Source organism: Podarcis vaucheri (assembly GCF_965113315.1).
Source record: "Podarcis vaucheri genome assembly, chromosome: 4".
NCBI classification, from domain to species: Eukaryota; Metazoa; Chordata; class Lepidosauria; order Squamata; family Lacertidae; genus Podarcis; species Podarcis vaucheri.
Window position 1 is genome coordinate 75,132,023 of NC_138762.1, and position 27,025 is coordinate 75,159,047.

Genomic DNA, 27,025 nt, shown 5'->3' on the forward strand with positions numbered 1-27,025 from the left:
GGGCTGGCGGTGGGCGGAGCTGGAGGAGGGGGCTGGGCTTTGCGCCCGGCTCTGTTCCAACCGGTGATGGGACCCGCGGGGCGTGTTTTGGGAGACGGACAAACCGCGACTGGGGGGACTTAAAGGGTGTTACACACACGCGCGCGCGCGCCATGGTCCTCGGGAGTTTTCGGTGGCGGCAGCTGCTGCAGAAGTTGCGCGTCGCTATTCCTCTCCCCCCGGCTGGGCATTTGGCGCCCGCTCCGGTCAGGTTTTGGCACGCCACTGGCGCCAGCTATCGGCTCCCGGAGTCTGGCCATGGGCCTGCCAAGGGAAGGAGGGGTTGGGACGGCAACCGGAGCAGCTCTGGAGCAGGGGGCGACGAGGAAGAAGACGGGGAAGACGAGGACGGGCTGGACATAGATGAAGATCTGCTGGAACCGAGGCTGCCCACTCTCCCTCTTGACGCCCAGAAAGTGTTCATTGTTCATCCAGCTGTGAAATGGGGGCCAGGCAAGCCGCAGCTGACCACAGGTGTGATGCCACACAAGAAAGGTGGTGTGTCTGCAACGCAGCTGCGCCCAGCTTGCTTGCCCTCCTGTGTGTTGTACTCGCACATGGAGTAACGGTGTTGGCAACCAGGCATAGAAACCAGCCCAAGTCATTAACAAGTCAGCTGCCTCTCAGCCTAACCTACCTCTCAGGGGATTAAATAAGATGGGGTGGAGGACATCCATGCACACCACCTTGAGCTCCATAGGGAAAAGGGAGGGATATAGAGGCAATTATTGTTAATAATACTGTTAGGGTGACATGCATTCAGCCGAATTTGGGGTGACTTCTGCACAGGTTCATGGGACTCTGAGCACACGTGAAACTGACTTGGAACAGAAACAGACTGGTGTCTCCATCTCTAAACGTGACATTGCCTCTAGCTTGAAGGGGGTTAACATTCCAAGATTTCATTTCGTAGATGTACTTATCATTATAACTGTGTGTTTATGGATAAACAGATTTTGAAAATGGATGTTATTATGTGACTAGAACTGTATCGTTTTTCTCTCCCAACTGACAGCTGAACTACAACTAGCTGAGGCTGCTGCTCTCATAAACACCATACGGAACTGGACAGTGGTAGATAAAATAATCCTTTCTACAAAAGTTCCTGACAAGAAATTTATCTTTGGTAAAGGGAATTTTCAGCTTCTGACTGGTAAGACAATACCTGTAGGAAGCTTTGAAGTTTTTTTCTTTTCTCCTTTAAGTCTTCACATTACCATTTCCATAAAATGAAACAAAACCTCATGGTATCTAACCATAAGATACCATAGGATCTTATGTAGTAATTTAATTTAATAGTAATTTAAATGCTACATGTTCTAAATCAGTTTTGTTTTGTTTTTAATGGCTATAACTTTGAAAGATATCACTGTGACTGTTTCAGTGAAATGTTTAGGTTTGCTGTAATATATAACAGTTGACTGTACATAATAGACTGGTTCAGTTTAACTCTCTGTAACCTGCGGCTTATTAAATTCTGAGCAAGCTTTCTGCATGTGGACTACCCGCTTCCCCCTTCCCTGCATGCACCAGCTGTTGCACTTTTGTTGTTTTCTAATGCACCCAAATTGGGGAAACAGATTAATATCCATATACATTAATCCAACATCAGATACTGGTAGTGGTTCAAGTATAATGCTATAATCTGGCTATGTGCAAGAGTGAGTCAGATGTTTTCCTAGCAAATGACTGGTGCTGAAACTCTTGCCTTGCCTGAGGGTGTGAATTGTCCCTAGGAATGTGATTGATGAGTATTTGTAGGACACTGCAGAGGGAGTGGGTGCCTGCCCTGCCAGTCCTTGAGAAATGCCTAAAATGCAGGGCTACTAGTTCACTTTAAAAAAAAAAGTCAATATGTTACAAAATTATGTATCTCAATACTTTTCATTTAGATAAGATTAAAGGACTGTCAAACGTATCATCTGTCTTCGTAAATGTTGAAAGGCTTTCTCCTCTAACAAAGGTAATCCAAAGTTTTATATCTAAGCTAACAAGTCTTCCTTCGTGGTTCTGGAATATTTTTATTATATTGATATAGTGTGAATGTAGCTAAGAATCTGCATAAATCATTGATTTAGTAGTAGTCCAGAAGTCGAGAAATAACTCTGATTTTATTCGCTAGCTGTTGAACGGGCTAAGTAAACCTGCATAGGAATGGACTATGACAGAGTATGATGTTTGCTTCATGGCTAAACATCACTAAAATTTACCTAAATATGTTTCCATATTCCATGTGTTATTGCCTTTTCATGCATCAGTTTGTAATATACACATGAAAAACTGGACTAGGAATTCTATTACTTGCACCTCAAATACTTCCTTGTGATGACATTTCCCCTCTGTAGCATAAATACAGACCACACAATGTTGTAATGCAGTAGTTTACTCAATCCACTCCACTAGGTACCAGCTGCTGGTGGGAGCAGGGAAACTCAGAATGCAAAAGTGCCCGGTGATATGCTACATATTCACACATGCTACGCCAGAGAAGAGGAAACGCATCATAGGTGGTGACTTGGGTATAGGTGAAACCATGTCTAGAAAGGCTTATGGAGCATAGAGCCTTCTTCAGAATATATTGCTCCTGTGTTGTCCAGCAAAGGGCCAGGGATACATAGACCTCACTCCCATGCCTTTGCATTAACAACATGACGGTGTGCTGATAAGAAACTTTGCACAAAGCCTTCTATGCAGTCCAGAAGTCTGTGCAGTTCAGTTTCCAGGTCACATAGAAGCCTTTGCACGTACAGCTGTACGTGTGAAGGGTCTGTTGGTACAGATAGTTGTGTTGTTCGCATGAAGCTATGGGATGAGGCTACTTGGTCCATCCCCATTCCAGGAGTGACATCTTCTATATCAGACGGCTATAAATATGCAGGAAATGAAGCACGAGGTTTTGCTTTTGCCACTTTCAGTGGCGTGAGCTGTTCTGATAGGTTTTACAATCAAGTCCTTAAAGCCATTAGATGCTACTTTTACAGCAGTACATTGTTAAAATTCTGAATTCCATCAGAGAGAGCCAGTGTGGTGTAGTGGTTAAGAACGGTAGTCTCGTAATCTGGGGAACCAGGTTCGCGTCTCCGCTCCTCCACATGCAGCTGCTGGGTGACCTTGGGCCAGTCACACTTCTCTGAAGTCTCTCAGCCCCACTCACCCCACAGAGTGTTTGTTGTGGGGGAGGAAGGGAAAGGAGATTGTTAGCCGCTTTGAGACTCCTGAAGGGGAGTGAAAGGCGGGATATCAAATCCAAACTCTTCTTCTTCTTCTTCTTCTTCTTCAAATTCACAGGCAATATAAAAACCTTCAGTTTATTTTATCTTTTAAAAGAAAGAACTTGAAGAAGCCTGGCAAGTGAAGGTCTTTGACAGATACACAGTCGTCCTTCATATTTTCCGCTGCAATGCTCGAACAAAAGAGGCAAAGCTCCAGATAGCATTGGCTGAAATCCCACTTCTAAGGTACTTGAAGCAATGCACATTTCATGTTAGTATCTGAACAGAAAGCAGAAACGCTTTCAGATAATAACTTAACATTGACATGCCTCTTGTGTAATATACGGATAGATGTAGTTAACGACATTACAAAGCTTAGGTCAGTCTTTCCGAGCCTGGTGCCATCCAGATGTTTGGAACTACAATTCCCATCAGCTGCAGCTACAACAGACCATGTTGGCTGAAGCTGATAGGAGTTGTAGTCTGAAATATCAATAGAACACCAAACTGGGGAAGACTGGTTTGTATGCTTTATTTGAAAAAAATAAAATAAAATATAACATGGCAGCTTACAACATATAAAAGCAGCTTTAGCAGTTACCTTTTTTTGGTAAAAGTTATATACATGGATTTTTTTTATCATTACAGTTTTTTATGAGTGCTTATTCGGCACTTCATGTCCTTTCAGGGCTGTGTATGTAGTTTTCAGAAGTTCTGATAGACCTTTAACATACTTTTTTATGTGTGAAAGCATCATCAGCATAGTACCATAAAACAGATTTCTTTGTCAATGAAAGTATCACTGTATGTTTAAACGGTCAGAAAGAATCACAGACTGGCTCTTATCTTAGCTAATGTTAATTATGTGTAAGATTACAGTCCTATGCCAACTTAGCTGGGAGCAGGTGCTGTCAAACTCAGTGGGGTTTAACTTCTGGCTAGGCATGTATAGGCTTGTGCTTTAAAGGTAAAGGGACTCCTGACCATTAGATCCAGTCGTGGCCGACTCTGGGGTTGTGGCGCTCATCTCGCTTTAATGGCCGATGGAACCGGCGTACAGGTCATGTGGCCAGGTCATGTGGCCAGAATGACTAAGCCGCTTCTGGCGAACCAGAGCAGTGCACAGAAACGCCGTTTACCTTCCCGCTGGAGCGGTACCTATTTATCTACTTGCACTGGTGTGCTTTCAGACTACTAGGTTGACAGGAGCTGGAACCGAGCAACAGGAGCTCACCCCATCACGGGGATTCGAACCACCGACCTTCTGATCAGCAAGTCCTAGGCTGTGTGGTTTAACCTACAGCGCCACCCACATCCCTAGGCTTGTGCTTTAGATCTCATTAAAAGCAATGGTATTTACTTTAACTCCAACTAACTTCTTGCATTGTTTTCAACTAATTTTATCTGAGTTGCATCCATTGTAACTTAACTGTCAATAGACTTTTATGGCCACTGAAAGGCATATTAATTTTTTTATCCCTCAGGACCAATGTAAGAAATGATGTCAATCGGTTGGATCAGCAGAGAGGTGGCTCAAGATACATTATGGGTTCAGGTAGGCTGCATTTATTGTGGAAATTAATAGTAAAAAAAAACTCCATCACTATTGCAGTCAAGGGCTTTGATGCAAACACTGATTACCACTCACAAGCAGTTTGTCTTTATGGAACTGTTCTTGTAATGATTCCTTTAGAGCCATGCATATGAAACACGTTCGCTTAGACTTGGTTCTGTGGATTCTCCAGGAAAGTCTGTGGCCTGGTTAGCACGTAATGCTAATCTATACCATAGCTAAGCATGAATTGCTGCTGCCTTGCTCTTCCTCCGATTCTGCTGTTGCCATGCTACCTGGAGATAAGCCGTGGTTTGGTTTGGCGTTGCATCCAAATCCAACTCATGGTTTGTGTCCTGACAAAGCATGAGCTAAAGCCAAGCTTTTTTTCTTGGCTTACCCGTGGCTCTTTGTTTACCATGACCTTGGGTTCAGAAATAATGTCAAGCCAAAACCATGGCTTAGCTCCAGGTAGCAGGACAGTAGCTGGAGGAACGATGCAGGTGTGATGTCTGCTCTGAATACCCACATACTTGCCTACTCATGATTTGGCTTAGCATTATGTGAGAACTGGGGTAAGAATAAAAGGGAGTCTGGCATCATTTTTACAGATCTTTCCTGAAAAAGGCATGCCTGTGCTAGTATGTTCAAGGTTAAAGACTATTCTAGCTGCAATAGGCAGGTGTGGCAGTCATGTTCAATGTTCTATACATCTAAGCAATACAGTGGTACCTCAGGTTACAAACACTTCGGGTTACAGACTCCGCTAACCCGGAAGTAGTACCTCGGATTAAGAACTTTACCTCAGGATGAGAACAGAAATCGCGCGGCGGCAGCAGGAGGCCCCATTAGCTAAAGTGGTACCTCAGGTTAAGAACGGTTTCAGGTTAAGAACGGAACTCCGGAATGAATTAAGTTCATAACTAGTTACCACTCTATACACACTTTTTATTGTGTTCCACCAACTGCTGAATCCTACATATCCCTTCCAAAATTTTATTTTCATATACAGTGGTACCTCTGGTTGTGAACGGGATCCATTCTGGAGGTCCAGCCAAAGTTTTCTCAACCGGAGAGACCTCTTCTGCGCATGTGCGTGCAGCAGTAGACCACTTCTGCGCATGTGCGAGTGGCGAAACACTTCCGGGTTTGCCGCTTTCGCAACCCGAAGTTTACATTACCCGAGGGTAACGTAACCCGAGGTTCCAGTGTATATTAAAATTCTTTATATTATCATTACTGATGATGGAAACTATTATATTTTAACAAAAATGATACATGACTTTTCGGATTGTTTCCAGCTTTTATTTTTACTGTTGTGTGATTATTTTTTAAAAATAATAATTTTGCAAAGACTTAATCTTTGGTGTCACCCTTGTTTCCCTCATGTGTTCCAAATGGGTGATTTTTGCTTTGCTGCTACTTGCTTTTCAGGTGAAACGTTCATGGAAATGCAACTTCGCCTCTTAAAAGAAAAGGAACTAAAAATTCGAAAAGCACTAGAGAGGCTTAGAAGAAAAAGGCGCTTACTCAGAAGTCAAAGAAGAAAGTCAGAGTTTCCTACTATTTCAGTAATGGGCTACACTAATTGTGGTAGGGAACAGCACCACAAATGCTTATGTTGCTAGTATTTAAGTACTTGCCGGAAATTCATGTAAATGTGAAGAGAGCTTTGTGTAAGGAAGTATTAATTCTTGGACTGTAACATGTAACCATGCCAGTTCTTCTCAAGAAAACAAAGTGCTTTTTTGTTACTTAGTAGGGCTTCCCGCATAGCTAAAATCCTTGATAAATGGTAGTGCCTAAGCCTCTTTGCAAAGTTTTCACATTTTGCATTTGACATGTGTGGAAGGGGATTCCTGAACAGCCATCTGTGTTTATTGTGTAGTATTATTTCAGAAAATAACTTACAGGGAGTAGCAGATCCCACCACAAGATAGGTGGAGCCTGATATGTAGGAGAAAAAGAACTGAAAACTGCAGAGATTTCAAGGACAGCTAGAAAATAAGACAGAAGCAGCGAAAGTGCGCTAAAGGGGAAATGCAAGCTGTTTAGGACCTCGGGGTTTCCTGTTACTGGTGTTGAAACAGCCCTCTCATCAATCGCAGCTCTGATTTCACTCCTTGGCTGCAAATGCTGACAGGTGGAAGCAGGCAGGCTGGCTCATTTCACAGAAAGGTGCTGCACACTTAGCTCCATAGCTTTCTTTGGGGAAGGGAAGGGACTCGTAACCTGGAACCCCCTACAAGTCATATAAAGACTCACCGGCACACTTCCTTCTGGTCAAATGAAACCTGACGGATCATGATCTCCTGAACACCTGTCCGTAACACACTGATGTGCACCGACATATAGATTATAAAATAGTATTGAAATGGTGGCTGGTTTTGTGCTTCTATAAATGACAAGTCTCCATCCCATTAACTCCCCCCCCCCCTTTATAATTGAGGCTGGTTCAGCTTTCACTTCCTTCCTTCCTTACTTTCTGTTAGGTAAAACCACTCTAATCAAGGCCCTTACTGGGGATTCAGCACTGCAGCCTCAAGATCAGCTCTTTGCAACACTGGACATTACAGCCCACGCTGGCCTCCTGCCATCCTGTCTGACTGTCCTGTATGTTGACACGATTGGCTTTCTGTCTCAGCTGCCCCATGACCTCGTGGAATCGTTTTCAGCTACATTAGAAGATGTAGCCTGCTCAGTAAGTACAACCACCACCATTTAACAGACATGGAGCCTAAAAGCCAATTTGGGAGAAATTACTCTTTAGGTGGGTGCAAATACTGGTCCCCTGGATACTAGCACTTGTTTCTGAGGAATTTATAGGCTTCTGTTTAACTAACCTACAGGAAGAGTTGAGGACTGCAACATACTGCGCTCAATTTGTATTGGACATTGTCATAAGTGAGGACGCGGGTGGCGCTGTGGTCTAAACCACTAAGCCTAGGGCTTGCTGATTGGAAGGTTGGCAGTTCGAATCTTTGCGACGAGGTGAGCTCCCGTTGCTTGGTCCCTGCTCCTGCCAACCTAGCAGTTCAAAAGCAAGTCAAAGTGCAAAGTAGATAAATAGGTACCGCTCCAGCAGGAAGGTAAATGGTGTTTCCGTGCACTACTCTGGTTTCACCAGAAGCGGTTTAGTCATGCTGGCCACTTGACCGGGGGGGGGGGGCTGTCTGCAGACAAACGTGAGCTCCCTTGGTCAATAAAGCAAGATGAGCGCCACAACCCCAGTGTCGTTCACGACTGGACTTCACTGTCAGGGGTCCTTTACCTTTACCTTTACCTTTATTGTCATAAGTGAGGACTTTAGATACTAAGTTTTTAATCTGTTTAGAAAAATATCAAACCTAAGGGGGGCAACTCACCCAACCCCCGTAATAGTTATTACATTGATTCTTACATTGATTTCCAAAAACAACCTAGATATGCTGAACTGCTTGCTAACTTCAACCTTCTTGGGTCTGTCTCAGAAGTAGGTTTATTTTAAGCCCTCATTTGTGTCACATATCTTAAATACTACAGAGTAATGCAAGAGAATTTGACGAAAGGAGCTTTACATGGGTGTGGTTTTGGTTCAGTTTTATCTGGTTGGAGGCATCCGTTTAGCTTTTTCAAAAGTTTCTTTTTCCTGGTCTATTTTTCCTCTGTTGTTCCAAGGACTTTCACCTCTAGCCTTAGGAGAAGGTCAAATTGCTTAGGGTCTATAGTTAATGTTAATATATGCTAGAGATGAAAGCAATTTCTACTTCTTAGGAAAGTAAACAGGCACTCTAGAAATTAGCCAAATAATACTTCACCTAGAGTTCAGTTTTGTACCTCATCAAATAGCAGGATGAAACACTATCCTTCTCTCTTACAGCTCTCTTTTAAAAGTCAAATAACTCAGCACCTTTTGGGGCATGCATATTATTTGTTACTAGGATTTAATTGTACACGTGAGGGATGTTAGCCATCCAGAAAGCAGCCTCCAGAAGGAAAGCGTGCTATCGGTTCTCAGGAAACTTAATCTTCCCAACCACCTACTGGAGTCAATTATTGAAGTTCACAATAAAGTGGATTTGATAAATAGGTAAGAGGTAACAGAATGTTATTGTCTATATCTCCCAGCTATCTCAGTTCTTAATCAAGTTAAACTAGAGTATTGCAATGAGCTGCAATGTGCCAGATTCATTTTCTGCATTGCTGGCAAAACGCCACGGCCCTGTCTACCTGGACAAGAGCCAAAAGTCAGTGGGTGGAATCCCTGGCACTCATGGAAGGGCTTTTGATCCATCAGACACCTCCACACTGGTCTGGAAAATCCTTCCACTCTCTGGAGGGCTACAAGGGTTAGCAGAGGCTTCTGCCGAGTCAAAAGGTCTTCCATGAATGCAGGGCGGATGGTTGAATTCCACCCAGCATGGCCAAAAATTGATACATTTTCTCTAACTCACAATGGCAAATGACTGCTAGGTGGAATCCAGCACACAACAGTTTGTGTTTTATTGATTTCCTCAGTTTTAAACGTTATTTAAATATAAATTATGTTGTGTCCTTTAAACTGGGTTGACTGGTTTACGAGTTTCTTCGTTTATAAATGTCAACAAAATAGAAATAAACCATTTAATATTTACAACCCTCAAAAGAGCTGCTTGCTTTTAAAGAGGCTCAGAAGCATGCAACACTTTGGGAATTGAAAAGTTGCACTTACAGAAGATCATAATGAAGAAAAAAGTAATTTGTACTACATTTACGGTGAAGACAGATGTAGCACCTGAGCTATGTGATTGGTTTAAGAGCGAAAGAACCTTGCATTTACTTCAATATTTTTGATACTAGATAGTGGTAGGAACCGGAGTCAACCACATGCATGATCAAGTTTGATTTTATACCCAAATTTTACCATTCTTCTGATCCTGATACTCTTGAATTTTCCCCAAACAAAATGATCTTGGAGCTTAATTCCAGAATCTTCTTCTTACATAGAATGGAATCAAAATATGAGCATCATCTTAATATGTCTGAAACATTCCTAGGCCCACAGCAACAAAACACACTGTGTATCAACTATATTGTTTCCTGCTGCCAAGACCTGACTTTCTGACCTCTGCTTTCTTTGAGGTACCATCCGGCTGAGCCAGAAGCCATGGCCATTTCTGCTCTCCTCGGGCATGGTTTAGAAGAATTAAAAAAGGAAATAGACAGCAGAGTTTTGAAAGTAACTGGGAAAAACATTATGACAATTAAAATCGATCTATCTGGACCTCAGCTCAGGTAAGGATACTTACTGGTTACGGGGCGTTTGTTGTAGAGCAAATTTGTATTGAGGATCTTTTTCATCAAACGCAGATAGCTTTTAGGTCTTTCGCCACAGCAAAGTTTTAGCCATCTTTAAAAAATAGCTTCATTTTCCTTGCCAAACCCACAGCTTGCCTGTGTTCTGCTGGTTCTGTTGTAACAGTTAAAGCTGAAAGGATTCCCTTTTTGGTGTGTTAGTTAGCTTTCTTGACCTTGAGTCTGGTGAAATATGTCCTTGGGTGCCACCAGGCCAGTAACTTGTAATCATGCTGCTGCTGCTGCTGCTGCTGCTGCTGCTGCTGCTGCTACACAACACAATGTTTCCCATTGATTGTCTAGGCTGCAGTCACAGGACTGCTTTGTTTCAATGTAGAAGGAAGCTAAGGAGTTCTTATTCTTCATATTGGTTTAGGGAGCCCCCAACCCTACCCTACCTCCTTCCTGTGCCCACCTCACGCAAAGTATTTACGAGTATTGTGCAAAGTGAACTGCAATCCTGATTTGGAGCATTTGCTCAGACCAGGGAACTGCTTATTAATCCGAGCATGCAAGGGTAGGAGTGAGTGCATAAGCACACAGTGTTCCTAATACGCCAGAGATTGGTTTTTGTCTGCATACAGCCAATGTCTATAAGGCACTCACTGTTTTCTGCCTTTCTAGTTGGCTCTACAAAGAAGCGACAGTGCAAGATGTGGATGTTGTTCCTGAAGATGGTACAGCCAACGTGAAGGTGATCATAAACAATTCCACTTTGGGCAAATACAAAAGACTGTTTCCTCGATCAAGTTATTCCTCTTGCAGTTAACAAGATAAATTACCTTTGCAGAGAGTCTCTGTTTAATAGGTATTACAGAGCTGTTAAACACACACACACAGAGAGAGAGAGAGAGAGCGCTTTGCTAGAATATAGAGCTTCATCCTGTTTGCTTCAGACAGACCAGGAACTGTTTGCCTTGAATTGCTGAAGAAGTGTATTTGTGAAAATGTCATGAGACAGTTGCAACACTTTCGGTTTATGGGGAATTGCATAAAACCACCCATTCTTGGCAAAGGGGCAGATCTATTCAACTGCTTATATGCAGGGTTTGTTATCAGTCAGAAAGCTAATTTTTAATCAAAGTGAATGTTGTTTTATCAGAAACGTTGCCGTGATTTTCCAGACTGCTAATGCTGCTCTAACTTCCGTATTACAATTCCTGACACTTTGTTAAGAAGTACTTACTTATTTGGAGAAGAAAAGTCCCAAAGTTTTATATTACAGCCCTGGGCTCCGCTCCTTTAACAAAAATAAATATTTAATGTCTTGAGGGGAAACTTGATTGTAGCTCTATTTTTTTCACTTAGAACTGTTAACACTGACTAGGGATTCTGGAATACATTAGTCAGCCTTTCTGCTGCTGTTCCTTTCTTATACCCTTCATAGAAGTAGGTTAGCTTTTTCTGTAACGCTGCTACATAGTGGTTGAAGTCCAGTGCTCTTATTTATTCAGTATGACTCCCTAAGGTTTGCTTTTGGAACCAATATTGCCCTTCCTGTTGCCTACCGTGGTGAACATGATGCTCTAGCTAAACATTTTGTTCCTTGTTGTTGTGGTTGTTGTTTAGTCGTTTAGTCGTGTACGACTCTTCGTGACCCCATGGACCAGAGCACGCCAGGCACTCCTGTCTTCCTAGTGTTCCTAGTGGTTCCTAAACCATGAACTTCAATCACATTCCTTATTTTTCCATAAGTAAGCCTTGATGAATTTGGTAACCCTGCAGAATTTTACAGACTTAGTGTAGCTGAGCACGCAATCAAGAGTCGCTGTCTCACTTAGCATGCAGCTTTTTGGGAACTTGATACAGCTTGGCTTTCGAACCAAGAAGAAAAGCTGCGCACGTCTTTTAAAAGCTTTCAAGATGAGCCAATTCCTTAACTGTGGGAGCCTGCATTCCTGGTTTTCCATTTTTGTATCACCCATATTCTCCCAGATCGCAACAGCATAGAATGCTGCTCTGCCTGTGGTTGCCAGATGCCTGTCCCAAACACTCAATGTTTCACAGTAGTATATCCCCTGGTAGATTGGAATGCACAGATCTTTTCGAGCAGGGCTTTGGGAGATTTTATATTAGTATAGTGCAATTACTGCACTAAATGCTTCCCAGGAAAACTGGGTCTTTTCATAGAAATTTCCATGAGTTTCATGGAGCCACCTTCGGTTTATCCATATCCTAGCTGCAAGCAAAATCTTCAGAACATTCCTATGAGGTAGGTGGGTTATTTATGGTTTTTGTTTCTTCTTCTTTTTTTTTTGAGATAGCATGCTAGGAGTTAACCCAAGCATGCATCCAAGCTGCAATGCTATTTTAAACATTTTCTATTAAGGCCTATCACGTTTTCCACAAAGTTATTTTTTTCTATGAAGTCTCCAGCAATTATGTTGATACAGTCTTTCTTGGATCCAGGGCGCTGTTTTTTAACCCACTGATTTAGGAATGGAAGAGCAGGAAGAGTCATTTTCTTAACAGATCCACGTAGATGTGCGAGAATATAACCTAAATCTCCAGTGAGGTTGATTCCTGCAACAAATAATCCCGCTGTAGGGAAAAAAGAAAAAAGAGAATTGCTAGCTGAAATTCCTGTGATTTTATTCCCTTTTGGTTATGTGTTTTCTGAACCAGCATAGAGTGTCGTTATTTATTTTAGCAAGGAAGAGCAGACTTGCTCCCTTTCTACCACTATGTTGGTTCTGCTGCATTCACAAACCACAGAGAGCAAGCCAGATATTACTTTTGCCATTTATTTATCCATCTAGTAGACCACCCCATTGACCACATATCTGCATAGTTCACAAAATTTAGACGATTGTTTTACTGTATCTGATGAAAAACAAAACGAAACCCTCAATATAAAATCCACATAAAACCAACACAAGGAGCATAAAATCATTCTAAAAGGCCACCCGGCTAAAAAAGAAGAGATTAGTTCCATGGACTAAAACACAAATTTAAAAGGTATGGGGATGTGCCCTACAGTGCAGCTGAGTACAGACTGTGGCTCTTAACTCAGCAGTTGATCTTCATTTTTTTCTAGATTTTTTCTAGATTTTCATTTCAAGTACCAGAGATGGGCACTTAAGAGCAGAACTGACATGGATGAGCACAACTTGCTTCTCAGAAGAGAAAATCAAGTTGCCTGCCCATGAGCAATTCTGCTCAGTTGTAAGCTACCCTTTCTCCTGGACCCAAGCACTCCACCTCCTATTTGCAGAATTTGGATTCCAACCCCCATCAGCCCCAGCCAGCTGGCCATTTGGGAGATCAAAATGCAGCAATTACCTGGGCGACCATTCTTTTTCCTCATCTCCATGTAACGGATAAGCTCTGCCGCTGTTGTTTTATTTCCCCACCAGTAGGGAATCGCGGGCCACAACTCACAGTGCTTTGTCACTTGTCCTGGATCGTCATAGGACAGAATAACCTGGTAGCCAGAGGACCACATGCTCCGTAGGGTCGGAGTGACCTGAAAGATAAGGGAAGTCAACATACTGAATTCATGTTGCTCAACAGGAAGGATGAGGATCAAGTTCAAGGCAGCTCTGTGGAACCTCAAGTTCCAAGTCATACTTCCTATGACTTCCCTAATTGTATAGCAAAATATATGACAGTAAGATGGCTGCAAGTGGATTGGAAGACACTTTTGAGGATAAGGCCACTGAATTCATGGAGACTCTTCCTCCACCCCTTTCCATGGACTATGTACTTTTAATATAACCATTGCTAGTTTGATGCCCATCCACTAACTTAGGACTGGGGTCTATTCAAAAACCAAAGGACCTTTCTTCCTTTCCTACTTAAGTACGTTTTTTAAAAAATCACAGCACAATTCACTATACAGGAGCCAACTCCTAGGGACTGAGGTCCCTTCAGCACCCTCCACCCCAATAAAATATTCGAAGGGGGGGGTCCAAAGTTAATGGGCATTGGTATACAAATAGTGTAAATGTGCTGCATTATGTGATCAATTATGTAGGGCAGGGCTTACCTGCCTCTTCCCCCGCCCCCATATTTTATTCAAGTTGGCACCCCCAATTCATTATCCATACACCCATGTGGAGCAGGCTACAGAATTGTCTGTGGTACTGCCTGCGAGTAAATCCCATTGCTATCAATGGAGCAACTATTCAGTGATACGTTTTACATTTGACCAGATACTGAACACCCCCACCAAACCTGGAAAAAGCTTACTTCAGCCAGGAGATGATTGGTGCTCATTTTGGGAGGGTAGATTAGGTCTTGTATCCTGTGTTTTACTCGCAGGCTCATTGAAATTAAGCCACATGACAAAATTAGGTCCATCACTTTCAATGGGTCTATGCAGGGTAGAACTTAATTAGATGCAACCATGTAAGTTGCCATTATTGTTTTGCAGCTTCTTTCTTTTTTTAATGTAGCACACCTTTAAGGAATTAACTACGTCAACATGTTTACATGCCGAAACATTTAACATCTTAGTAATGTCGGTAATAGCAAAGCATAATTTAATTTGTGCTAAGGTTGCGCTCTGGAATCTGTTTTCAAAAATGTTAGCAGATGAAGAGTCGTGGAAAAATGTTAGCGGACAAAGAGTTCCTTTCCATTTTAACTAGCTTCAGTCTGTATCCACCAATTGGATAGTGCGCCTCAAGTCTCAACACTTCTTTTTTCATTTTAAGAAATTAAACACTATTGCCATTGAATCACAGGGCATCTTTTGAAATCCTATTGACCAAAAAGGATGTGGGTATTGATATTAATATGTACAGAATCTCCTTCAATTAGAGCATAGTTCGAGGATATGTACATGAGCAATCCTATTTATTTCAGTGTATCATCCTGAACAGGCCAGTGTGAATAAGGCTTCTACAATCTTGAAACTTCACAACCAAACATTCCAAGCAACTTACATTTCTAGGACACAGTTTGCCACTGAAGATTTCCTTTGTACGGGAGACCAAATGGCGGTGATGGTCCTCATCTAATCCATCAAAATTTCTGAAAGCTAGAACGACAACCTCCCAGGGGTGGTTTCTTAACCATCGTAAAATATCCCACAGGACATCCTGCAAAAGCCAACACGAAACAAGTAAAATAAATAGCTGCTAAGTGCTACGAGGAAACTGAAACAAACAGCAACCTGTAATTGATGAATTTCGCAAGTGACACTAAGTTGCATACTACAGATACAGTGATGTTAATTGTGCAGGATTGGAATTTTTTTTACACATTTCCTGTTTGACATATGTTAGCTAACGCAAGCCGAGTATATTATCTACACTGTATGCAGGGATGTGGGTTTGCCGATCAGAAGGTTGGCGGTTTGAATCCACGTGAACGGGTTTGAGCTCCTGTTGCTCTGTCCCAGCTTCTGCCAACCTAGCAGTTCGAAAGTATACCAGCGCAAGTAGATAAATAGGCACCACTGTGGCAGGAAGGTAAACGGCATTTCCATGTGCTCTGGCTTCTGCCACAATGTTCCATTGTGCCATAAGTGGTTTAGTCATGCTGGCCACATAACCCAGAAAGCTGTCTGTGGACAAACGCTGGCTCCCTCGGCCTGTAAAGCGAGATGAGCACCACACCCCATTGTCACCTTTGACAGGACTTAACTGCCCAGGGGTCCTTTACCTTTACCTTGTCTACAGTAAAGACAGCTAAAAAAACAAAAAAACACTTGATGTAATTGCAACTATAGAATAATCTTGACTAAATTGTGGGATCTTGAAAATCTCGACTTTAATTTTCAAGTCTAAGTGGCAAGTAACCTGTCCTTATGACACAGCCGAGTATTTCTGCCCTGTTTGCATTACTGTCTGACAGGAAGAGTTATTCAACAGTGGAACAGACTCCCACGAGAGGTGGAGGTTTTTAAGCAGAGGTTGGATGGCCACCTGTCATGTAAGATTAAGTTGAAGTTCCTGCATTGCATATGCCAAAAAACAAAACAAAACCACAAACCAAAACAGAAGAGGTATCCTAGCTCAGAAGGCCTTTTGGTTTAAAAGGCTCATATTAACATCTGTTGCATAGTCTCAAATCCTATTGACATCAAATCCATTTGGCACACATAACAGAGCAATCAACTTAGGGGTGGGTTGCTCAATCATTATTTTCCAATAAATATGGCAGTGTTATAATTAGAACCTAAAGTTAACCACAGATCAAATACAATACAAAAAAACCCCAGAACATTCATCACATAGTAGGCAGAATTAATGAGGCATTTGATTTAATAATTAAAAAAAGGATCTGATTAATTAGATACATAAGGTGTGATCCAAAGATTCTTGAGTGTACCCATCTACAGAGACTTCTTTTTCTCTAGCCTAACTGGGAAGGAAAGTGAGCCACAAAGACAGAAATCAATATTTTTCTCCACTTGCAACTTGCTTTTCCTTCCATGCTGGGTGGCACTTGATCAAAGTGAGCTACAGGATATTCTGGGGAGAGGTGTCAGGACCACATTGGGCAAGGCTGGAGGCTGCATGCCGTCCTCAAGCTGTGGTTTTCCCACCTCTCCTCTACATGGAAGGGAAAGGCTGTATGCACCAGAATTCCTTTTCTGTCCATGTGGTGTGCTCCCTGGCTCATTAAAGAAAGAAAGAAAACACAGAGGAAGCTTCTGTGTGTACAGAAATCTCCATAAAGGCCAGTGCACCCAAATATTTGGCAAACCCAATTGTCTAGTTCTCACTTAATTGGTAAACCATGTTTTAGCACTACACACACCAGGAAGTAGCCACAAGTCTTGGGCTCACACATTCTTTGCTTTCCTTCTGGACAGCCGGGAGAAGGAATTTGGACCAGAGATTGCCACATAAAGCAAACTTGTTAGCTTCAGACACTGTGGCTTGAAGTTGGTTTGTTCTAAAACTGACCAGAGTTTGTTTTGAACCACAGTCTGCATATCTATTATTCTTGGAAATCTAGGTACACCAGCATCTCAGTATTTTGAAAAACAATCTGTTCCAACCTCTTGGAAACTAGAAGGCCAATGAAAGAGAAGCAGAAGTGTGTTTTAATTCATGCTTTGCAAAGCCAGTCAGGCAATTCTGAGAAGCTGATTCATATTTTGAACACTTAGGGTTAGTAATGTTTGTCTGCTGTAATTGTTGCTTAGCCTGCTGTGGAATCCTAATAATCTTCAAACAGATTAAAAATATGAAAGCCAGACATCACAGGGAATTGCTATGTTATACCTGAGTCAACATGGTAATTGCTGAATCTTTAGTAAGTCTAAATTTTGGGTCTTATTGAAATGGTGGATGCCTGAGAAAAAAGCTTTTTGAGAGCTGCGCTTTCTAGCCATAACACATTTGGTTAGGTTAGCTTCAATAAGCTAACAAGTTAGCTGTGCCTTAACTTAAATCCCATTCAGTGGGAGCTAAGCAAAAGTAACTTAGTCTGGATCTATCCTTATGATATTTATAAAACAGCATAACAGTAGCCAATATTCCAGTCAACTGCATCTTCACAGCTACCAAGATTCTTGCAAATGAATTGCAACAGCCCCAATCCAGAAAAAAAGAGACGTGCACAGACAAGATCAAAAGCAATGGGGCAAGTTTGTAGATTTTAATGGAAATAAAGCACTGCTGGTTTTTTTCTGAACAGGGCCATTGCTACAGAATGAATACAAAATACCCAAGCTGGATATTGAAGGCTCTCTGACTTTAACATGCCTTCGGTCCTCAAGGCCACCCTGAGCTCCTTTGGGAGGAAGGGAAGGATATAAATTTAATAAAGAATCGTAATCATGCATGTTGGTTTTAAACTTTCATATTGTGGTAAAGTCATCAAGGACCTTGGATTTTTCTAGACAAGCTCCACTGAATGGGATCCATGTAAAACACAGATGTGCCTAAGCAGCGCCCTTTTCATTCCAACAGGACGTATGCAGAAGAACATCCAAAGAAGTCCTTAGTTCTATATTTCCACACTACAGACTTGAAGGAGCGTCTCCTTGAACTTTGACACTAAAGATCATTTGATACAAAAAAGGGGGGGGGGATTAACATCTTTTCCAGGCTATAATGGCATTCAATAACTTCCATTCCAATACAGATCCATTGCACTCTGTAATGAAAATCATGGCATCAGTGACCATGATCTGGACTGTAGGAAGGTAGTGTATTCCCTGCACTCACAAACAGACCTTGGTCTCTAGTGAGCCAGCACCCATACCAAGCCCTGGGAGCACATAAGTGAAGTTTCTGATTCACCTGGTACAGATGTGGTGCTTTCTCTGCCAACAGGACATGGTACAGCCATGGCAACCATGCATACGTATACATGCATATAATACAATGTATAATATGCAAATGACCAGACCAACTAGTCCTCCTTAGTATGCATGGGATGTCTAGTTGCAGCACTGTTTGCAGGATCATAGGGGTCAGTACTCTCTGCACTGGCTGCAGAATCAGGCAAATTACCTGGCACCTGCCTGATCCAATACACAGCCTGATAGTTCCAAAAGCCAATGGTAAAACTGATGGAATTACTCTTCCTCAAATGGGATATGCCCCCACACAAGGCTGTTACAGATGAGACATTGAGGCATACATGCAACTTTTTCACCTGCACCATGAAGGGGCTGGCACATGCCCCATATTACTTAAATAGTAGTTAGATCAGGGCTGGGGGACCTGCAGCCCTCCAAACATTGGGCTACAGCCTCCATCATCCCTAGCCAATGGATGAGGCTGATGAGAGTTGGGAGTACAACATCTAGGGGAGTTAGATCATTACAGTGGTACCTCTGGTTGCGAACAGGATCCGTTCTGGAGGCCCGTTCGCAATCTGAAAAGAACGCAACCTGCACCTGTGCATACGCAGGTCGCAATTCACTGCTTCTGCGCATGCGCGTGATGTCATTTTGTGCGTCTGTGCATGCGCAAGCAGCAAAACCCGGAAGTAACCCGTTCTGGTACTTCCGGGTCGCCGCAGGGCACAACCTGAAAATGCTCAACCTGAAGCAAATGTAACATGAGGTATGACTGCATATGTAACTACAGCAAGTTGTCTTAAACTCTTTTTTAAATTGTGTTGTGATGTTGTGTTTTAAGTCCTCCCTGGGACCTTAGGGTGAAAGGCAGGTAATAAATCCCATGATAATATGAAATAATAAATACTTCAGTGCTATGAAAGCAAAACTGTACCTCTACAACCGCTGTTGTGTACAGCATATGAACAAAGTGCAATTTCATGGAAGGTTCATCAGGCTTGTGAGCAATCCTCAGGTCAAAATACCTTATTCCCGCATCCAGTTGCTCTGACAGAGTCAGCACCTGTCAAGTTAAAAACAAAGTGCAAACAAGAAAAATACTGAATTGTCTCAGTAGCACACTTTTTTGACTTTAGATAAAAAATAGTATTCAGAAGACAGCAGATTGTGCTGTTAAGTTGCTTAGCACAAACCTCAACATTTTTAATACATCAGGCACATTTATTCTATTTCTCCTTGCGGTAGCTGTGGGATGGTACATCTCATATGGCCCTTACAGCAGAGTGAGCATGCTAACTGTTGAAAAAGCAAGCTTAAGACATAGGAACCAGAAAGTTTGAGAACTGCTTACCTGTGTTATAGACCACCTCAAAATAATTGGGTGTACTATGTTGTGCATATGCTTGTCCATAAACTGCAGCAACTTGGATTCATTTATGCTCACTTTCGAGTCCTTATCCAAGCAATAAGTCATAGCATCATGACTTCCTATTGGAATAAAAACGTAAAGTTAATCTACTTCCAATCATTTGACAAATCTTACCCTCTGCACAAAACTTCATCTCTAAAACCATGTGGCTTTACACACAATTCCCACCCTAAGCAAATAATTGCAAAAAGATCTATCAGTGGGGAAAAGCGGGTATCAAATCCCAGCTCAGTGCAAACCCTTTCATCAAGTTTCTTAGAGGCTGAGAGACTGGGTTGAAAAGCAAGATCCATGTGATGTCTGATTCTGAGCCATCACACAACCTCCCAAGGAAGGTTGGGAGAACTTCCCTTTACTGGAGGGCTGGCAAAAAAGGAAAATCATTCCTGGCTAGTGCTTTTCCCTCAGCAAGAAGCTTTAAGTTAGGATTTCCTAACCACCATTTTGATACAATTTGGGCAAACTACACATACCCTAGGGGGACGCAGGTGGCACTGTGGGTTAAACCACAGAGCCTAGGACTTGCCGATCAGAAGGTCGGCGGTTCGAATCCTCACAACGGGGTGAGCTCCCATTGCTCGGTCCCTGCTCCTGCCAACCTAGCAGTTCGAAAGCATGTCAAAATGCAAGTAGATAAATAGGTACCACTCCAGTGGGAAGGTAAACGGCATTTCCATGCGCTGCTCTGGTTTGCCAGAAGTGGCATAGTCATGCTGGCCACATGACCCAGAAGCTGTACACCGGCTCCCTCAGCCAATAAAGCGAGATGAGCACCTCAACCCCAGAGTCGGCTATAACTAGACCTAATGGTCAGGGGTACCTTTACCTTTTACACATACCCCAACAATATGGCTTACATCTATTAGATTTTGTCGATGAGATTCGGTGTTGGGCCTGCTCCTTGACTGAGTTGTCTGGCACCAAAACATCAGTCAACATGACAGGAAGAAGCTCACTCCAGAACTATTTCCAAAATGTGGTCTACACATGTTTATATTGCATTTGTGGGAGTGCACAGATGCTACAGAGCATAGCCAATCCAAATCTAAGTGCAATAGGATACTGAAAAGCTGGTGCTATTTACCTGGAAGTGACAAATTAGAGAGAGGAATGCCCCAGAGACATTCCGGCAAATTAGACATCCATTGGCCGCCGTCACTGTACAAGTGAACAGATTTCTTCTTTGAACGTCCCTTCATTTTTCCCTTTTGCGTGATGTTCTATAAAAGAAGCTGAACAAAATGAGAAGTTAAGTCTGCTCCATTGATACGACCTTCTCATTGCACAGTACAGTTGTGGCACTGATTAAATTCTAACACTTACTAAATTCAGGAATTATAGGTGTCTTGCACCCACAAACTAATAACAATACTCTAAGATGAGAATGTAAGAATTACTGTGCTGAATCAGAGCCAAGACTAATTTAGTCAAACTCTGCAATTTCGCCTAACGTGGGGCTTCAACCCATAATCCTGAGATTTAAGAGTCTCATGCTCTACCGAATGAGCTATCCCTCAGATACTTGCCATCTAAAATACCTGGAGGGCACTAATGTACTAGACAAAAAATCACACATCAAGTCTTTGTTGCACCCTTCGTACCTGTCATAAACTGCCCTCCAAGGCAGCCATTTATATTGCACCAGCCTAAGGGCTGTGACAGTGGGTGGAATGATATGCATCAGCACAATTCATCACCACCTTTTTTTGAGTCATGGCAAATAGGGCAGAACTGGGTAACTGACCTACAGGCACCAGGTCAATTCACCTGTGAGTGGCACTAGTCACCATATGCATCACTGCTCCTAAAGCATATGCATGGGATTAAAACAACCCATCTAAAAGAGGCCTATACCCAATAATAGATTCAGACAATTGGGTTCTTCGCTTAATGTGATGACTTTTGTAGCTGCCTTTGGAATCCAATAGTACTGGGAAGGATCTAACAAATGATAGTGTCCTAAAGTCAGAATGCATTTGAAAACATCTAAGTATTATGTTGTCCACTACTTCAAAGACCCATTTAGATGACCTGGTTATGTTTGAGTCCCAGTACTTAGATACTGCAAAAGTTGGGGGGGGGGAATATGGTTGTCTGAATTCATCTTTTTTTTCCCTTCACTTTGCAGATAAACCAATCAAATTACCTTTTCCTGTCCTGAAAGTGCATATCAATGGTTTTGGATATACTTCCCAAAGAACTGTAAAATCAGTTTTCAGGAATTTGTTTTAAAAGGCATCTACACTTCTTTTTTTTACCATGTCTAAAATCCCAACCATTTACACAGGTAACTAGGAAGAACAGTCTGCCATCCACAAACCAAGATCAACAGTGCAATTCTTTGCATGCTTACTCAGAAGTAAGGTCCACTGTGCTCAACAGACTCCCAGACAAATTGATATAGGATTGCAATCAAAATTATGTCAAATGGCTGAAGGGGTGTGGTGGAAAGAAGAATCTTGGTCCCATACCAAAATACATTTTGAGTAAGTCATTCGCGTTTGATATGCTAGAAAATAATATTGATAAAATTGATAGTCTATACCAGTGTTTCCCAACATTAGGTCTCCAGCTGTTTCCAGACTACAGTTCCCATCATCCCTGACCACTGGTCTTGCTAGCTAGGGATGATGGGAGTTGTAGTCCAAAAGCAGCTGGAGACCCAAGGCTGGGAAACACTGGTCTATACCCATCCCAAACCCATCAATCTATTTTACTACATGAACTGCAAAAGATGCAGTATGTCAAAAGCTGGAGTCAGGAATAGGTCAGCAATAAAACAACACCACCACCAGTGTCATTGAAGTTAACTCTTTATTCAAAGAAACCAAAACAGTGCATACCTAGTGGTCACAGCAATCCTTCCGAGTAAGTCTTGCCCCAAAGAGGCAGTTGTGAGAGCCTTCCCACCACTCTCTAAGGCTCTTCCCCCAGTTTCTTCCCCAGCAGACTGAGGCTTCATAATCTTGTCTCTCATTGCTCCACCCTCTTCTTTTCTTTGTCTGTTCTGTGAGACCAGGGTGGGGGGAGTTGGTCACAACAGGAGAGGGAGACCCCCTGGATTCTTCAGCAGCCTGCCTCATCTCCATCTCCTGGCCCTCCTCCTCTCCTGCCTCTGAATCTGGACTGCTCTCTGCCACAGCCACTCCCTGCTCACTAAACCCTGTTGCCTCTTCAGCTTCTGACACCTCCTCTTCCTCCCAGTCTGCTCCCTCTTCTCCCTCTGACCTCTCACCCATCGTCCCACTACCAGTCTCCTGGCCTCTGAGACTTCTTCCCCAGGGGTTTCCCTTGAGCTGGTGCCCCCCAACACTCATCTGCATCCAGCCAGTCCATGATATAATACAACAAAATCCCAACATAACAACAGATGTCATTTGGGCAAAATTAATCCATGTATACTTAATTTGGTAAGAATTAGGAACATCAGGGAGCACAACACAGATTAGACTCTATACAAACACATCCTAATCTGCCCCATATATAGCGGCCAATATTGCCTAACTACAGGAGGTCATGACAGCCACAACCTGATTTATTTCCTACGGGGCTATTAACCTATTTTTTTGTAAAATCCCTTCTGCCGTTCCTTATCTATTGTTTTCCTAAGTAGGTCAGTTGTTCCCACACATAAATTACCAATCAGTAACGCTAAAGCTTCTACAGCTCTGGCATAATCTCCTAAGGAACCTTATAAGCCAGGTAAAAATGCATAATAATAATAATAATGTCAGAACAAACCAACTTTCTCCCTAACAAAAAAAAAGATGTTAGAGCACCATTCATTCGATGACAGAATTCTCACCATCTCTATTCTAGATCACCCATCTATTCAGGTGATCAGTAGTAACAGTATCTGCTAAACCAAACACGTGCCTGTTTAGTGAGAAGATCCTCATGTGCAATAGCAACAGGTTCCTGATGTGTAAAGGAACCTCTAGCTTACGGTCATTATTGCGAGGAATTCCATGTGAGATGCTAACTCATATTCTAATTTGTTATATTTATACATCATACTTCAAGCTATATGACTGTACCATAAAATTGCATAATTACAGTGCATATGTTTGAGAAAAGTTCTAAACAGGTAAGGAGAACCTGTAGCCCTCCAGGTATTGGACTTCACTTCCCATCATTCCTAACCGCTGTCCATGCTGGCTGGGGCTGATGGGAGTTGGAGTCCAACAAAATCTGGAGAACCACCAGTTCCCCATACTTGACCTAAAAACTTGTACATTCAAGGCTGAACTACATGTTACAATAAATGCATGGTTTCACCAACAGCACCTTCTGTCCTACAGCAAATCCCAGCTTGAGGGACAATTTTAGTTGGACCTGGAGTACAAAGGAAAAGGTTTAATCTTCCCCTCCCTCTGCTCCTCTGTGCCTGCAAGTTAACAAAAAAGAAGCCAGACATATTAAATATGTAACTGCATTTAATGCAACATGTACCTTATTCTGGATCTTTCTGTATTTGTCATGAAGTATACATTCAACTCTTCTATCTTTGCAATCTAATAAATGTACTTATATGATACACATTGCCTCATTTATTCATATTTCGGTCTGATATTTCATATTTTGGTGAAGTATGAACCATCCCTAAGCATTTATTGGAATTTGTGGATGCACATCAGCAATCCATAAAACACGAAGTCCACAATTTCACAGTTCCCGTCTTGCAGTCCTTTTTAGAGTTTAGCAACCCAACTCGGATGAACGGAAAGGCTCACAGACGACGTGGGGTGGGGGAGGCACGGGTTTCAGACCCAGTACAAAATTTCAAGTAAAAATTCTTATTTAATGCGTTTGTAGATCGTCCTCCCCGCCCCCCATAGACACCTGGGAAGTTATTTTGCGCAAAATATTTCAACGGGGCATTGGTATTGTCTGTAAATAATCCAAGTTTCCTCTCTCTCACACACACACAAACACACACACAAAGCACCTAGAACGTTATGCTACTATAAAAACTGAATGGGAAAGTCCTATATAACAATGGGGACGGATGTTTATCAGTGAGACTTTATTACTGCTGTGGTGGCACAGTTAAAAAACCGGTTGCTTAGAGACGCGGGACCTGCCCTACATTCAGCTGTGGGAAAATATTTCAGCTGCAGTCCCAGTCACACTTTCGAGAGTAAACAAGGCTGCACAGGATTGTATCGTTGCTCGCGCGCAAAGCGGAGACGGGAGGCATCAAATAATTTTTATTTTTTAAAAAAGAAAAACTGCAAAGAAAAACTGTTAACTTACTCGAGGAAGAATCAGAAAAATCCCGTTCCAGGAAACATTCTTCAAAATCGCCCTGTCGCGTGTCACATTTGGCTTTCCACAGCACGCAATTCCACAGCGTTGGGGTCGCAGCTGCCCGTTCCCCTCAGCAGTAGCAGAACCTCGCTTCGCTTCCTCTCTCAATCCGGGCCCGCTCAGATTCTGGATCCAACACTCGCCTTTTCCCAAAAGCCGCTGCACCGGGAAATGAAAACAAACACACGCTGGCCTCGATTTGCATGCAAGCCCCGGGATTGGTCCTTGTCGCCAACGCCCCGCCTCTTGCGTGGGGAGGGGGGGCAGCCGAATTTGGGGCGGGACGAGGAGAAGCAAAATCTGAAACTGCAAAATCAGGGCTTTGTTATGAAAGCGTGGCAGCAGAATTGCGGGTGGGTGGGAGAGGCAGAAGCAGCGCCGAGAGACCCTTGCAAGGCTTAAAGGTAAAGGTAAAGGTACCCCTGCCCGAACGGGCCAGTCTTGGCAGACTCTGGGGTTTGTGCGCCCATCTCACATCTATTGGCCGGGGGCCAGCGCTGTCCGGAGACACTTCCGGGTCACGTGGCCAGCGTGACAACGCTGCTCTGGCGAGCCAGAGCCGCACACGGAACGCCGTTTACCTTCCCGCTGGTAAGCGGTACCTATTTATCTACTTGCACCCGGGGGTGCTTTCGAACTGCTAGGTGGGCAGGCGCTGGGACCGAGCAGCGGGAGCGCACCCCCGCCGCGGGGATTCGAACCGCCGACCTTTCGATCGGCAAGCCCTAGGCGCTGAGGCTTTAGCAAGGCTTACTTGCGAGTAAATACGGATCGAGCTGCACACCCCACGCGCGATTGAATAAACACGCGTCGGAGGTGCGGGACTGCGCCCCATCCACGGGAGGTTTCTAACAGGCTGGTTCAGGCTTTCTCAGAATTAAACGCCAGGGTCTCCTTCCAACACTACGGTTCTGTGATTCCAGGATTACTCCTAAAGTACCATGAGCGTAGCCAGGATTTGGGGGGGGGCAGGCTTTTGTTAAGGGAGGCAGAACCTCAGATTTGTACTGATTTTTAATCAAGCAAATACAGTAAATAAAAATAACCAACTGACCAATGGAGTCGCTGATAGCTCTCTCTCTCTCTCACACACACACACACACACACACAGAGAGAGAGAGAGCTTCATTGCGGTCCATAGACCCAAAATACACAGTACAATAGTAAATATCAACAGTTATTAAGATGCAAAATCGGTTCTGCCCTTCCACAAAAGTCCTCTCCCCCCCAACATAAATCCTGGCTACTCCCGTGTAGGGTACTCTGCACAAGGGACGTGTATATATAAATTATATATATATAAAGGTTCTTAGGGCACGGAAGGTGATAAAACTGCTAGCACCTTTGCAAAGCAAAGCAGCATCTGGTGTGGTTTCAGACTGGATGGGGGAACCGCGTCCTGTTGAGATTCCTGCATTGCAGGGGGTTGGACTAGATGACCCTCTGAAACCTTGGGATCCCTTCTGTGTACAGTGGTGCCCCGCAAGACGAAAGCCTCGCAAGACGAAAAACTCGCTAGACGAAAGGGTTTTTCGGTTTTGCGTTGCTTCGCTAGACGAATTTCCCTATGGGCTTGCTTCGCAAGACGAAAATGTCTTGCGCTTTTTTCTTAAAGCCGGCTGAAGAGGCGCAGTTGCGACGGACCGTGCTTCGCAAAACGAAAAACATCACAAGACGAAAAGACTCGCGGAACGAATTCTTTTCGTCTTGCGAGGCACCACTGTATGTTCTTCAGCATGTTCTTCACACAGCATTAGTGGATTTGTCAGATACTGGGGGGGGGGGTTGTTGTTGTTGTTGTTCTGTGACACTTTGCCCAACGCTGCCACGTTATTGCCATCTGCATGGCAACCGAAGTGGGGCGGAAATAAAATCAGGGTTTTGGTTACAGGGTTTCAGCAGGACGTTGTGGCATAACAGCTGGCTGGAAATTAAGCATAAGGCTATCGCATGGTTACTGG

General features: G+C 43.1%; 2 protein-coding genes across 7 annotated transcripts; one reads left to right on the forward strand and one right to left on the reverse strand.

Annotated features, from left to right (window-relative positions):
* The first annotated feature begins 26 nt into the window (after positions 1 to 26).
* On the forward strand, positions 27 to 11,394 carry GTPBP6 (GTP binding protein 6 (putative)). The gene is made up of 10 exons (XM_082220135.1): positions 27 to 513; positions 1,055 to 1,192; positions 1,932 to 2,002; positions 3,367 to 3,497; positions 4,736 to 4,806; positions 6,238 to 6,396; positions 7,296 to 7,504; positions 8,724 to 8,872; positions 9,904 to 10,056; positions 10,741 to 11,394. The coding sequence occupies exons 1-10, from the start codon at positions 153 to 155 to the stop codon at positions 10,883 to 10,885; spliced, it is 1,587 nt and encodes a 528-aa protein (XP_082076261.1). The 5' UTR covers positions 27 to 152; the 3' UTR covers positions 10,886 to 11,394.
* PLCXD1 (phosphatidylinositol specific phospholipase C X domain containing 1) lies at positions 10,895 to 25,245 on the reverse strand. 6 transcript variants are annotated; one of them, XM_082220157.1, is made up of 9 exons: positions 25,011 to 25,244; positions 24,042 to 24,141; positions 22,598 to 22,761; positions 20,839 to 20,986; positions 19,677 to 19,813; positions 19,260 to 19,388; positions 15,006 to 15,161; positions 13,399 to 13,582; positions 10,895 to 12,657 (listed from the first exon to the last, which is right to left on the reverse strand). In XM_082220157.1, the coding sequence occupies exons 4-9, from the start codon at positions 20,951 to 20,953 to the stop codon at positions 12,422 to 12,424; spliced, it is 957 nt and encodes a 318-aa protein (XP_082076283.1). In that variant the 5' UTR covers positions 20,954 to 20,986; positions 22,598 to 22,761; positions 24,042 to 24,141; positions 25,011 to 25,244; the 3' UTR covers positions 10,895 to 12,421. The 6 variants fall into 6 exon arrangements, with proteins under 6 accessions (XP_082076283.1, XP_082076285.1, XP_082076284.1 ...); XM_082220159.1 differs by lacking the exons at positions 22,598 to 22,761; positions 24,042 to 24,141 and adding an exon at positions 22,108 to 22,263 and having other exon boundaries at positions 25,011 to 25,245; XM_082220158.1 differs by having other exon boundaries at positions 20,839 to 20,974; positions 22,598 to 24,141; positions 25,011 to 25,245.
* Between the last annotated feature and the right edge of the window lie 1,780 nt (positions 25,246 to 27,025).

Coding starts and splice junctions, on each gene's coding strand:
- GTPBP6 (XM_082220135.1), top strand. CDS start 153: ATGGTCCTCGGGAGTTTTCGGTGGCGGCAGCTGCTGCAGAAGTTGCGC. Junction 7,505..8,723: donor TAGAAGATGTAGCCTGCTCA/GTAAGTACAACC, acceptor ATTTGTTACTAG/GATTTAATTGTACACGTGAG. Junction 10,057..10,740: donor CTATCTGGACCTCAGCTCAG/GTAAGGATACTT, acceptor CTGCCTTTCTAG/TTGGCTCTACAAAGAAGCGA.
- PLCXD1 (XM_082220160.1), bottom strand. CDS start 20,953: ATGAAGGGACGTTCAAAGAAGAAATCTGTTCACTTGTACAGTGACGGC. Junction 19,389..19,676: donor TGAGGTGGTCTATAACACAG/GTAAGCAGTTCT, acceptor TTAACTTGACAG/GTGCTGACTCTGTCAGAGCA. Junction 12,658..13,398: donor GAAAAAGAATGGTCGCCCAG/GTAATTGCTGCA, acceptor TTTTCCCTACAG/CGGGATTATTTGTTGCAGGA.